Below are 15,013 nucleotides of genomic sequence, written 5' to 3'. Positions count from 1 at the left end.
ACCATGACAGCAGCTGTGATTATTTCTAACTATAGCCTACCTTTCTCAGTGAGAATGGAGGCTCTGTTTGTCCAAAAACACTGGGAGCACTCCCTTGGAGGGAGAACCATCTCTATGTACTGTGTGCTGAGCAAACTAGTCCGGAGTGCTGCTGTTTGGTACATATGCTCCTACCCCTGGGTAGGAGATGGACAAAGCCCAACAGCCCAAAATTTATTGTGGCTGTTGCTTAGGAGCTCCACTAACAAAGAGGTACAAAGGGCCATCTTGTTGCTTTTCCCCTCCCCTCTGCCACCACCCCAACCTCCATAGCAGGTTCTAAACCCTACTTTCTGGAGGATGAAAGGGACTCCAACAGCAGAAGAGAATGTAATGAACATGCACATCTCCACTAGCAGTAGTTATGAATCAGACACAGCCCAGTGGGCTTGAGGCTGCAGAGTTGCTCATTAGGCAACTAAAGTATGATTCAAACAAAACAGCCCACTATGAATCCTATTTCATACATGAATCCTACAATGATGGTACCCCTTGACTGAGTTGTAACAAATCTACATTAACAATGCATGGAGGGTCTCTCCATACCAGCACTAAGTTCCTGAAAGCTTCATGCACTTGGAGTTATTCAGGCCAGCACCCACACACTTAATAATGCACTTTCAATCCACTTTAATTATTGTTTGCAAGTGGATTTTGCCATTTCACATAGTAAAATTCAGTTTCAAAGTGCGTTGAAAGTGCATTATTCAGCATGTCTGAAAGCATCCTGATGCACTGCCATAAGGTAATGATTTTTTGGAATCTCCATGTAGGAGCTGTAATCTATGGAACATCTTTTAATGCTGGACTCTGCCCCCCCCCCCGGAAGCAGTATCCTGTGCTCTTTGAAGTGTTCAATAACTTCCTCTCAGACAGGAAGATTTTTGATTGAAAACAGATTAGTGATTCTTAATTCCTCTCCTTGAATAAAGTGACACTGTATACAAGACTGTGGCTATGTTTGTTTTTATATAGTTGCATTTATTTATTTGATTTTTATCCAGCCAGTCCCCCTGGAGCTCAGACCATAAAGACCTCAGATCCAGGGAAAACACAACACATGGAGTGACTCAAGGAAGCTCTTTAGTTATGTACTGTGATCTGCTCCAACCTCTCACTTTCTGTAAGTGGCTTAGTCAGCTTAGTTTAGAAAACAGTATGCCTTTTGACTGGCAGAACAGTTTGTATAACAGGACTGCTTATGAAATATCAAGAGTATGAGCCAGGGTTTTAGGTGGCTGCACAGTACTATAGTATTAAGTAACTGTGTTTATCAGTGAGTACTCACATCCCTTAACAGACTGAAAACACCATTTGAGCAGGCAAAGTAGATAATGGATTTTCAATCTAGTTGTTACCACAATAGCTACAAATCATCTTTTTATTGCAATTCAAAACTTTTAACTCATTAAAATAATTCATCCCCAAATTAAAAAATTAATAATCCAAAGTATTCCCTAGTAAATAAGCCATCTCCAACCCTTCCTTAGTTCATATTTGAGGCATTTTTTTTCAAAGCAGTGTAGTTGGTCTGTGGAATGTAATTAGAAGACCATGGATCCGATCCTACAAATTATGAGCAGAAGTGTGTTTGAAATGGATCGTTGCACAGCCTAATTCCTGTTCACAAGGATAGAGAGACTCTCGGGAACAATGTGGGACATCATGGAGGCTGCAGATCAAGATGGAAAAATCTGTGGAAATCACAGACTACTCCTGCACAAGAAATGCTTACCACTGTCCAAGTGGTAGAATCAACTCTCTGTTACCTTAAGTATATTCAAAATCTCTCTCTCTCTCTCACATACACACAAATATCTATATCCATCTATATGATACTTATTTTAAGCAACTAATCAATCTACTGATAAGTTGGTAGTAAGACAATTAGTTTTTTTTAAGTGTAAATGGCAACCCCCCCCCAAATCAGATTTTGAGAGAAAATGTTAGAGTAGCTATCAGCCTAGCTCCTATTTAGTAAGTGGATAAAACAGGGTTGCACTTACATGTTACTGTTGTTCATTGAGTGGTCTTCTGGGCAGGCACACATCAGCACTATGCATGTGCAGGGTAGCCACGGAGAATATTTCCAGAACTTTCTAGAAGACTAGGATCACCCCTCCTCCCTTTGGTCATAGATCCAGAGGAGTTAGCTGTGTTAGTCTATAGTTGCAAAGTAGTAAAGAGTCTAGTAGCACCTTTAAGACTAACCAACTTTATTATAGCATAAGCTTTCGAGAACCACAGTTCTCTTCGTCAGATGCATCTGACGAAGAGAACTGTGGTTCTCGAAAGCTTATACCTCCTCCTGTTGGCACTTTCCCACCAAAATAATCACATTATCAGGAGGAGGGGCGCTATTCCCTCAGTTCTCCCCATGCTGCTGCCAGAGACCTCCCAGAAATTAAGGTTCCAGAGTTCACAGCGGGGCAGGAGGGAGGGATGTGTGCCTGCACAGAAGACCACTCGATGAACAACAGTTACAGGTAAGTGCAACCTTCTTTTCATCTTTGTTCCACATTGGGAGAGTAGCAAGCTCACTTACTGAAGGAGGTGGGTGTGAAGCTCTCAAAGTAAGAGACTATGGAGGACCACCTTCTCAACAGATGCTTAGCATCTCGTCATTCATCCAGATGTGCTTCTAAAGAAGGGAGCTCCCTAAAAGTATCCCTGCCAAAGTACAAACAGGAATCCAGTACAAGGAAGAAAACAGCACTCTAGTGGAGAGACCCATGTAAGGTAAAGGGCATTGAACAGTCATGCACTCAAGGGAGAGTGTGATAGCCTCTACCAACTCACAAAGGGTGGGTCGTGTGAGGATACTTCAGGACTCTCTTGATGAAGGACTAATACAACCGATAGTGTTGTGAGACATGAGGGCTGAAAACCACCCCTGGTACGGAATCCTAGCCAGGACACTGGAAACATTAACATTGTGAAACACTACGAATGAAGGAACATAGGTTAGAACCCACAATGCCCTCATTCCACAGGCAGAAGTGCTGCTCCTCAAAGTTTCTATCATATCATGGCTAATTTTAAATGTATTCTTCACTAGAATGACTATTAATGGTTTAAAACTTTTAAAAGAAATCATCCTCAGCCTCAAGGATGAGATGATGGAAAAGCAGAGAACAGCAGTGGAGATCCTCTCTCTGCAGTGGCAAAAAGAGAACTAAGGGAATAGTGCCCCTCTTCCTGCTCATGTGATGACTTTGGTGGGAAAGTGCCAAAGGGAGGAGGGGTGCTCCTAGTCTTCTAGAAAACTCTGGAAATCTTCTCCATGGCTGGCCTGTGTGTCTGCAGACCCAATTTGGGCCTGCACAGAAGCCACGAAGTTGAATGTATTTGTTCCATGGAGATAGATCAGGGATGGGTAGCTGTGTTAGTCCATTAGTCTATAGCAGTAGAAAAGAGCAAGGGTCCAGTAGCACCTATATGACTAACAAAATTTGTGGTAGTGCATGAGCTTTCGTGAGTCACAGCTCACTTCTTTGGATACAGCTAAAATGTGAGCCTACCTGCCCTTGTATCTTGGAGAGTGATTTCAGATGCCAAATGACAATAGCCTGTGAATGACCATAAGAGGCATGATTGGATAGGATGGCGTATGCAGAGGGGTAGTGAGTGTGGAGAAGTCAGCATTGATAATGAGACAAGAAGTCTAGATCTTGATTCAATCCAGGTGAATGCATTGTCTTGAGCTTTGTTATCAGATGCAATCAGCAATCACACCTGCTATATGGCATATAGCCCTGGAGGGTAGGTGGGTTCCTACATGAACTGTCTATTGTTCATTTCTACAAGCTAGCTCAACTTTTGGTAAGATCTCTCTATATTTTGTGTTGGGTGTCACAGCATGAGTAAGATCCTGAAGTAAAATCTCAGGAGAGAGATTGGGCTCATGGAGTATGTCCTTTGGGCAGGGCTGCATGTGCTTACAGTGAATTCTCTATTGTTAGGTGCTATTGTGTTGCCTTTGTGTAATCCATGCAATTTATGCTAAATAAATCTTGTTACCCTTTAAGACTTGTGGGGACAATAGGTCTGTTCTGAAAAGGGAGAAATAATATCATACTGTCTTAGCAGCATGTAAGACCTGATCACTCGTGCAGAATTTCTCACAGTTGGAGGAGTTCCTGACAGTCTAGGTGCTAATCAGGGCAGAGCATCCTCCATCCCCAACTGGAGCTTCCTGCTGTTGATTAGCTGGGCAGCGAGGGAGGGGGGAGTCAGCATGCTGATGTGCTAACATTACTCTCCATGCACCCAGAAATGACATCAGCATGTTGCTGAGTAATGCTGGGGATGCATTAACATTTTGGGAAAGCTCTATGGTTTAACCATAAAGTTTTCCTCAAATGCTAGAGCATTTTGGCTATCCATTACATGCTGCTTTTGCAGTGCACTAAGTATAACCTTGTATGTGAGAAATGTGCAATGAACATAAATTAATACAGTCCAAACAAATGTCTCTAAGGCATTTTATATATCAGAAATATAATAAGCAGTGTCTAATCATTTCTTTTGAGAACAGCTGAGAGATGAAATCTGCATGAATGTTGGATCTTCAGCACAGATTGCTTATAAACACCAAGAAGGGCTGAATCACAAGACAGTGTGTGATCACTGTCTGGCTCCTTAGTCTGGTTTTTATTACACTTAATATCCATCTCAGAGCCACTTATTTATGAATAGAAGTAGTTCTCCAATTAGTTCCTGCCCACACATGCCCTCATGGTCAAGTGGTTTATACAAAATGTACTAATAAGCCATTTTATGCTTGATCATCAAGGTGTTCACATTATCCCAAGACCTTCTGCTACTAACTTTCTTTGTACAGCAACAGAAAGAGGTCTCAGGTACATGGAAAACAAAAGCATGAAAAAATGAGTAATACTGCTTAATGTACCAGATGTAAGCAACCTATTGGCAGAATCTGTTGGGATATTCTTGTGCAAGCCCCACTAAAACTATGTGATTGTCATCCCCCAACAAAAACATATGACACATCTTCCATAGTAAGACATTTCAGAAATTTTCTTTGCTCAATAACTTTCCATTCATGTCTATTTTGGCAATGCTGCAATCAACATTTCAGAATAACTGACTGATTTAGTGTCTTTCCAGTTTTCCTTTCTGGAAATTTCAAGTACACCCAACTGGAAAATGTTGTAGGTACAGGGCTGTGCTATTGTGCCAACACAATAAAACATGTAGAATAGGTTGTTGATCATTTTGCTCATCAAACTGTGCCTTAAAAAAAAAAAACCAGGGCTGTCGTCACACGGGCTTTTATTTAGCGCTAAAATGGCGCTATTTCCCGGCAAACACCCACCTTATTCCAACACTGTAGCGATTTTCTCTCTTCTGCTTTGTGCTTGAGAGTCGTGCTATTTTGTGCCTCAGTGTGAATGCCTCACATCGATGTATTTCGCCTTGCAACGTCCTATGCCCTCCCTTCAATCCCAGAATCCATTTCTTCCTGCGACTCCCCTTTTTTAAATTTTATTATGTCCTTATAACGCCATAACACCATAACACAATGCAAACTTTCTGCTGAAGTAAAAATGACTCAATCGCCATGGCAGAGTCTTCAGCGATGGGGATCACGTCAGACAGGGAGTTTTCTGCGGGCAAAGGGCTATTTATATAATTTCAAAGTTGGAAAAACAAAAGGGTCGTAATGTTTTGCTCTAACGGAATGTTTATATGCTGTTATTCCGTTATAGCAGAATTAAACGCCAGAATAATAAAAAAAAGGGAGAGGAGCTGCTTCTGCACGGTTAGAGAGAACAGAACAGAGTGCTTCGGTGTGGACAGCTGGTGGCGCGAAGAGCCGTTAGGTGACCCAAAGAAACTTTACTGTGCCGATAACAGGTAGGACGCTATATGCTGTAAATTTAACGGAAGAGATGCCCGTGTGATGACGGCCCAGAAGTTGTTTTAATAAAGCAGAGTAGGAGACTCTAGACCTTACAGATCAGAGGTATTTTCAGATCACTCAGGAGGGCAGTTTTTTGAATCGTAAATCTAGATTCTGACATTGACACTTTTTTAAAGTAGCAGCTGAATATTGTAACCACTTAATAGCAAAAGAGCTTGCAAATTACTTCTATAACAGCCAATAATTCATTGGACAAGAAGCAAAAACTTTCAGCTTTATGTTACCAAACATCACCATGTGTTTATGCCAAGTATGAAAAGAAATTATTATGGCATCAAAGCCAGGCATGGGAAAAAATGTTCAGGGCTCTTGAACTGGCTTTATATTTTTAGATACTGTTACCAGGTCTGGACAGAAGTTAATAAATATTTAGTTTCCTGGACATCAATATTAAATGACTAGGGGCCCAGAATGTTTTCAGCCCTAGTTGTAGTTATAATTCAGCTACCTTAAGGCCAGTATATAACATTTTTCATCTATGTGAGAAGTCCTTACCTTCCCTAGGTAAGTGCTTCATGGGGAAATCATGTAACGAGAAATTAGTGGTAGTGATAATGAATATGGTGAACAGTAATGTCCTCAACTAAGGCAAGGATGCAGGAAAAGGTCAGGATATGGAGGTTACCAGGAGTAGGGAAAGAGGAAATAGTATGGCAAAAGGGATACAGGGGAATGTGAGATGCTCCCCGTAACTTCTTGCAGGTTCCCATCATGCAAGTGGGCCATAGTTATCCTGGGACGGAGGAAAACTGAAGCCGGGTGGGGGGGTAGATAAAGGTAGGTTGCCTGGTGGGTGGGAAGGAGAGAAGGAAGCAGAAAAAGGAGAGATGCTTTGGGAGGGTTTCAGGGAAGGGAAAGAGGAAATAGAGGAGAAGGGGAAATGGAATGGTCACCACAAGTCCTTGCAAGTCCCCCGCTTGTCTTTTAATTTCCTGATTGTTACCAGATGCTGTTTTTCTGTATTTCAAAATGTCTCTATTTTCATGTTGTCATAAGATCAAAATTAAAATTTTACTGCCTGAGGCTTCAGGAGGACACAGATGACTCCAAAGGGGCCCAATGTTCCTAAGAATGTAAGAGCCTGTTGTTTAATTTCTGCTTGGTTTTGTCTTTCCCACCAAAATAATCTGCAGCAAGCGCTTCCCTTGGAGAGTCTTTAACGTCTTGCCCTTAGACTAATGGAAAGGACAAAATTCTGACTGAGACGTAACTTGGTATTAGCAAGGCTGTGCTGCTAATTGGCATTATTTCTTATGAGCCATATCATATTGTTTCCTTGTCAAAAGCTAAAAGCTCACAAGGGATAATTTCTTGGTTCCGTCAGTTTCTTTTAAGGATGATGTTTGTGTGTTCTTGTTATAAATAGCTGTTTAACGTGTGTGCAGTCTCTACTGGCCTATTCACAATCAGTAAGAAAAAGTGGACAAGAGAGGCAGAAAATCCTACTGAAGGAAGGTCTGCTATTGCAACTTGAATTTGCACTGCAAACTCTCTGCAAGCTACCCCATTGAAATGAGTAAATCTGCTTGAGGAGTGAAGAACTGCTTTTTATAACAATGATTCATGTGGACAAAAATGGTGAGAAGCCATTTTCAGAAAACAAAAAAGAAAAAAAACCTCTTAACTTAATGAAGATACAAAACCAAGCTTCTGGAAGGACATCTTAACAGTTTTACAGCAAGTAAAACATGTAATGAATTTGTTACCCTTGCTAAATAGCATGAAATGCACAAGTAGGATTCTGAGAAAAGCCATATCAAAATGGCTCTGACCACTACAACACAAGATTTGCATGCTAATCTTTTTTAAAGTCCTGGAACAGTTAGCTGTTCCAATTCTTACCATGCATTTGCGATCATCCACCCCAGTTAAATCCTCTTCAAATTCTTTCCCTACATCAAAATCCATGATGTAGTTTTTAAAAGTGCTTAGTGTTTTGATGATCATATGATCTCCATCCTGAATGATCTCTTTGTCAGGTTTGAGCAGGTTAGCTATTTTCCTCACAGCAACATTTACATCTTAAAAAGAAATAAGATAAAGGATTTTGTAAACCAGTATACATATAAGGCCTGGAGAGGCTTTGAAAACTGAAGGAACAACTTTTTGAAAAAAATTGACATTCAGTGCTAATGATCAAGGTGCAACCAACCATACCAATGTATTAAAAGCAACATTTATTCATTTCCTTCATTTATACACACACTTTTTTTCTCCAACGGGGACCCAAAACAGCTTTCATTCTTTTCCTCTCCATTTTATCCTCACAATAATCCTGCAAGGTAGGTTAGGATGACTTTCTTCTGAAACTCTCTGGGATGCTCCAGTAACCACTGTAAGTTTGCAATATGATAGTTAGCGCCTCTTCCTCTGAATTTAGTCTTTCTCAAATTATGTATCTATTAACAGTTTTTCAGCTGTAAATATTGGAACCATGGTGGTTGGTCTCATCCATCAAGTGACCAATTCCCCTGTTTAGTCATATAAGTGTTTGATATAATGATGTAACAAAATTGAATTACATCAGATTGAATCCATTTAACTGCATCTCCAGATTCATTCCAAATAAAATAAGTGTAGATAGACAAAGCTGGAGAAAACTTCCATGACAAAGTGAGGATTTGACCTGGGTCTCCAGATCATAGTCCAACATTCTAACCACCATATCACACTAGGTCACATTTGATACTACAAATATATATGACTGAAGTTTTTCAGTCAAATACACAGGGCTTTTTTTGAGCTGGAACGCCCCAGAACGGTGTTCCGGCAGCTCTTTAAAATACCCGTCACTGGTGTCATATGGGTATTTTTAAAATGGCCTATTTTGGCTATTTTGGGCCTGGATAGGGCCGCTATTGGGTGTGGGAAAGTTCCCCCACCCAGCACTGGCTCGAGCCAGGCTATTTCAGTCCCAATCTGGGCCATTTGGGGCCCTAAATATGCCCCAAATGGCACCAAAACGGCCGAGATTGGGGCTGAAACCGCCCAGATTGGGCCAGTGCTGGGGAGGTGAAGGTTCCCGCATCCAGACTTCATTGTGGTTCTAACTGAGTGTGGTGTGAGGAGAGACGCTTGCAGAGTTCCATTAAAACTAGCCCAAGAAGAAGAAACACCGAAACGGGAATGGAAAATTGCGAGCAGAAGCCCGTCGGCTAGAGGTGCCTTTGGGCACGTCCTATTCCATCTGTGGACTAATGGACTCATTTCTAGCTCAAGCAGGACGCTTTTCTCCCACCTCTGCGTACTCTCTGTCCACCAGTTGAGACTATATATGGTATTGCTGTGATTATTTATTCATTGACAGACTACCCCATAAATGCCAGCTATTTATGCACTTTGTATTGATTTTGTATACACTTGCACTTTAGCACTTTGCACATGTAAATATATATATTAATTGTTATTGACAGTTTATTGTTGTAGTTCCCCGGATTCCTGTCTTTCGAGTCGTCCTTTTCTCTGGGGGCGCCCTTTTTGTTCTGTAGCTTTGCCCAGGATCAGGCTGCTGCTGAATTGAAACAGTGAGTATATTGAAATAGCTTTATTGGACTTTGAATAATGTATGATTAGGTACACCTGTAAAAGTTGATGTATTTATTTGTATAACAGCAAAGCCCCCGAGAAAGCTTTACCACACGAAACAAAATTTGCTAGCATTTTGTCGGGCGAATTGGGAACAGCGTCCTCTGTGTTACTTCAGGGGAGAGATTGCAACTTGGAACGCGTCGACCTTTGTGGAGGCTAAGCGATCCCTTTGCATATTCAAGTGTGTGGTTGAAAGGACACGGATTTGCACAGCACAACAGCACTTTCATTACATCTTTCCCACCTGAAGGAAGATCTTCCGCTATATTTTGAACGTTTACTATTAGGTTGGAACACTCTTTGGAGTTGAGGACATTTAATGGACTACTGGTGGATGTAGACAGAGAGACATTGTTCTGTATTGATTTGTATATATGCATTTCCACATGTAGTTCTACATTCATTTATTTATAGTTGACTGTGTATTGGTTAGAGTTCACTGTGATAGATAAAAACAATTTGTGTAAGTGGCAGTGATTTACATATGTTAGAAGGGTGATTTTACAGTAAACAGATGCTTTTGGATATTGTATATAGTTTATGTTTTTGGGGAGACCCTCTTGGCAACAGCAGCCTGATCCTGGTCATTTTGGGCGCCTTTCAGCCATTTAGGTCCCAATTTGGGCCCGAAATGGCTTGGATTGGGTCCAAAATGGCCAGAGTCAGGCCCCAAACGGCCAGGATTAGATGTTTGTCAGGCGAGGGAACACTCCACCCGGCAGCAGCCCAATCTTGGCCATTTTGAGCATGTGCACATGTATTGCAAGGCGTACCACCTCCTCCCGGGAGTTGCTCCAGGTGAGAGTTCCCCTACTTCTTCTGCAGAAAAAAAGCCCTGTAAATACATAAAACATCCCCTGTTACCTTTGTTCTGGTCCCTTCCCCCTACAAACTTTATATTGTAGGCTTTGAGGATTTATCTAACTCTGTAAATTACATATATATTAATGGTGCTGTAATAATAATTCTAAGAACTTGATACATTAATAACTATTAATGACACTGAAGTGTTTTATGTATAAGATTTCTTGTCTTAATTTCTTTCCACCTAATATGCATTTACTTCTGATTGTATTTTTTTAAAAGGTAGAACATGTATTAATAATTTTTTGCCAAAGTTTCTTTTTCAGACACACACAGCCACATAAACTGTAGTTTGTTTAATGGCACAGAATGATTCATAAAACTAAAAGCTAAAAAACCTATTAATTTTTTTTTTAAAAAAGGAAAACTTACCCAACGCTTTCAAGTATTCCTCAAAATTGTCATTGCTGAGCATTTTCCAGTAACCATTGAAATCTGCAGGCATTGCTCGTGCTTGTCTCCAAGTCAAAACCAAAGCCTTCAACTAGTGTGTTAATTCTGCACACTAAATCTCAGTGCCTTTTGCTTAGCAGAGTTTGAACTCTGGTTTCTTTTATCTGTTCTTCCAACCATGCAGTTATGCTAGTCCCTCTAAGCCGATTACCACTGAAGTGTTACCTTTAAATCCTCCAACAAAGCTTAACCTTTTAGTTTGCTAATAACAGCAGGATGGCTTGATTTAAATGACATAGATCTTTCACCCTCCATTCAATCATTGATTAGCTGGATATCTATTTTAACTCTATTACTTTTCCCATTCTTTATTGCTTAGAAATAAGATGGTGTCTCCAAGTTCTGAAACATGGACAGATTCCAAATACTGTTACCAGCAGTCCTACTATGTGATGTGAGATGGTTATGGTGGCAAACACTAGTCTTCTGGGGCATCTGTGAGTCATAGAATCATAGAGTTGGAAGGGCTATCCAAGGTCATCTAGTTCAACCCCCTGTACAATGTAGAAAATTCAAAACTATCTCCCCCTCCCCACACCCCCAGTGACCCTTGCTCCATGCCCAGAAGATACAAAGTAATAACAACAGGAGTAAACCACAAATGAAGGCAACAATAAACTAATCAACAGCAATATATTACACCATATGAGTGAATCTCATATATAAATAGTATAATTGCCAACAGTATACAGTCACAGACACTTAATAACCATTCTGTAATTCATATGACTAATATCTTTTTTTTTTAGAAAATTTTTATTAGGTGAGAATATTAATATACAACTTTCAAATAGCATCTCATTATCCTTTCCCCCACCCTTTCCCTCCCCCCCTTTTCCAAGACTTCCAACAGCTTTCCAACCCTATAGCCTAATCTATTCCCAATCTGTCCCCTTTTTCTGTAACTCCTTATCTCATGTTTACTTATTCTTTTATTCAACTAAGATTCATATGACTAATATCAATCCTTTTAGGTGTTCGAATGTAGACTGGAATGCCTGAAGGACGCCACCCGACCGCCCGACATTCAGGGCTGGCAGGGTAGGCTGGTGATTAGGTTAGATCAGTTTACCACATGTCAATCTGCAGAGCAGGTATATTTAATAATATGTAAATGCAAATTATTTTACGTGGGAAGTACCACCCGGCAGCTAAAAATCAGACTTTTGGAACATATGTCCCGAATATGCACCCGGAATATAAAAGCCCTATTAGAAGAGCATTTTATCAGTCAGCAGCATAGGGAGGATGACTTTGTCGAAGGCTTTCACGGCCGGAGAACGATGGTTGTTGTGGGTTTTCCGGGCTGTATTGCCGTGGTCTTGGCATTGTAGTTCCTGACGTTTCGCCAGCAGCTGTGGCTGGAATCTTCAGAGGTGTAGCACCAAAAGACAGAGATCGCTCAGTGTCACAGTGTGGAAAAGATGTTGGCAGGTCATTTGTATCTACTCAGGAGGGGTGGGGTTGAGCTGAGTCATCCTGTAAGAGTTTCCCAGGGTGTGGAATGCTACTGGCGGGAGGCTTCACTGTATCCTGAGGAGGTTCTTTTGCATATGGATTGGGGCTTGATGTGCTAATCTTCATTCAGAATGAATCTTCATTCAGAATGAACAGAGCATGGTTTCCAGTTCTGAAAAACACCAGGCTAACAAAACACTCTATACTCGACAATAGCCCTGCAGAGAAGATTAGCACATCAAGCCCCAATCCATATGAAAAAGAACCTCCTCAGGATACAGTGAAGCCTCCCGCCAGTAGCATTCCACACCCTGGGAAACTCTTACAGGATGACTCAGCTCAACCCCACCCCTCCTGAGTAGATACAAATGACCTGCCAACATCTTTTCCACACTGTGACACTGAGAGATCTCTGTCTTTTGGTGCTACACCTCTGAAGATGCCAGCCACAGCTGCTGGCGAAATGTCAGGAACTACAATGCCAAGACCACGGCAATACAGCCCGGAAAACCCACAACAACCAAGGATGACTTTAATTACACCATATTGTTCTCAGGCTGCCATGTCCCACAGCGATCTCTTCAGAAGATTTTTTTACAAAAAGAATCTTCATTTGTGGTTTACTCCTGTTGGTATTACTTTGTATCATTGAAGGTTCCTCCTTCTTTCATTTGGCCATGCCCAGAAGATGGCAAAATACTGCCAGGATCCCTAGTCAAACTGGCCTGGAGAAAATTGCTTCCTGACCCCAAAGTAGCAGTTGGCATTACCCTGGGCATGTAAGAAGGGGCCATGAGAACTAAGCATAGATGGAACCCTTCCTGCCTTCCCTCTCATGATTTGCCAAGGTTCACAGAATCACCATCAGATGGCCATATAGCCTCTGCTTAAAAAAACCTCCAAAGAAGGAGAGCCCACCACCTCCCAAGGAAGCCTTTTCCACTGAGGGACCGCTCTAACTGTCAAGAAGTTCTTCCTAATGTTTAACTGAAAACTCTTTTGATTTAATTTCAAGCCATTGGTTCTGGTCCAACCTTCTGGGGCAATGGAAAACAACTCTGCGCCATCCTTTATATGACAGCTCTTCAAGTACTTGAAGATGGTTATCATATCACCTCTCAGTCATCTCCTCTCCAGGCTAAACATACCCAGCTCCTTCAACCTTTCATCATAGGACTTAAATTGTGGTGCCCAAAACTGAACACAATACTTTAAGTGAGGTCTAACCAGAGCAGAGTAAAGCAATACAATCACTTCGCATGATCTGGACACTATACTTCTGTTGATACAGCCCAAATCACATTTGCCTTTTTAGCTACCACATCACACTGCTTTAGTCTTTAGTCTTCTAACTGAATTACATAATGTGAAGATTTTGCAAGTTCTGTCCCTTCTGAAATTGTTCTATGAGTGATGCTTATACGATGAATGTCTGAATAAGCCCTGAGTTATGGATGTAGGCAAGAGATGTTGTGAATAGAACAAGAGATGATGAGTGAATAGAATAACTGGTGAATGAGCTGTCAGTCATCCAACTTTGCATTAGCATAACACCCAATTCCAGTTATCTCCCAAACTTTTCATTGTATTAGAAATCAGAACACACTTTTACCTAAAAAAAACGTGAAATCTTTTCAGACTGAGAAGTAAGCAGCACTTCACAGAAACCCATTAACTTCAGAACAAGCAAGCAAGCAAAAAAACCTGTGCAGTACTGCATTATTCAACAACAATACACTGTTGCTTGGAAGGAGTCACTTGAGACTGTAAAATCTTCCCATCACTTACAGCAGGGAAATTTCAAACAAACGTGTGGCAAAACAAATAGTTTCCCATGTACCATAAGTTCAATTTTAAATTAATTGAGTGGAGTTATTAACTGCATTAACTGTTTTTGAGTGTGTGTGTGTGTGTTACGTGGCATCAAGTTGCTTCTGACTTACGGCAACCCTATGAATCAACAAGCTCCAAAATGTCCTACTACTGACAGCTTTGCCCAAGTCTGTAACTGTTATGCTTCTGAATAAAGGTTGCCTTCTTTAACTGCAGCAGTGTTCAAGGAAGGGAATTTACAACATCCTACCACCATATCCTGTCACCTCCCCTGAAATTCTGATCATGGAGGCATGGGGGCAGCCAGCAACAGCATGGAGGATGAAATGAGAGTCTGCAGTAGGATGGAGGGAAATGTCCATCCTTGTACAAGAGCACAAGTGCCTTCTGCAACTAGAAAAAGAGGTTAGGATCTAAGCCATTATCTTTTCCAAAATGCTGGAACTCAAAGCTGATCTGTAAGACAGTCTCCTCATGATTTACAGATTGAAGTTCTGGAATTTTTTAACTTTACTAAATGATTTATTAGAATAGAATCTCTTGGGAATCCCAATACTGTGAGAAAAATATTCTGAATTAAACTGAAGCAGCATTTTACTTATCAATTTTTAGAGGCTGGAATATTCTTATTCCCCTCATTATGGTATCTGAGTAAGAGTTCAATATCAAACTTTTATACATTATCAAACAATGTTATAACAGTGGATCCAATGAAAGTCCACACACTGATCAACTATTATCCAAATATATGTTTATATCCCATTTTTATCCTGACTTTTCTTTAAGGAGAACATGGAAGCAAACATAGTTCGCCCCCTTTCAAGTGTATCC

At 40.9% G+C, this 15,013-nt stretch overlaps 1 protein-coding gene across 4 annotated transcripts in view; it reads right to left on the bottom strand.

Moving 5' to 3' along the window:
* Positions 1–15,013, bottom strand: part of RBP1 (retinol binding protein 1) — a 139,551-nt gene that overhangs the window by 47,762 nt on the left and 76,776 nt on the right. For 2 of the 4 annotated variants that reach the window (XM_054984227.1, XM_054984230.1), the window contains one exon: positions 7,829–8,007. The exons of 1 other annotated variant lie outside the window; for it this stretch is intronic. In XM_054984227.1, the coding sequence (XP_054840202.1) occupies positions 7,829–8,007 (179 nt within the window). Of the gene's footprint in view, positions 1–7,828; positions 8,008–10,810; positions 10,884–15,013 lie in introns of those variants that run through there. One more of the 4 variants, XM_054984231.1, reaches the window with a different exon arrangement.

This window comes from Eublepharis macularius, chromosome 6 (genome assembly GCF_028583425.1).
Source record: "Eublepharis macularius isolate TG4126 chromosome 6, MPM_Emac_v1.0, whole genome shotgun sequence".
In the NCBI taxonomy this organism is placed as follows: Eukaryota; Metazoa; Chordata; class Lepidosauria; order Squamata; family Eublepharidae; genus Eublepharis; species Eublepharis macularius.
Note: the sequence above shows the minus strand (reverse complement) of the source record. Positions and strands in the feature narration are given on the sequence as shown.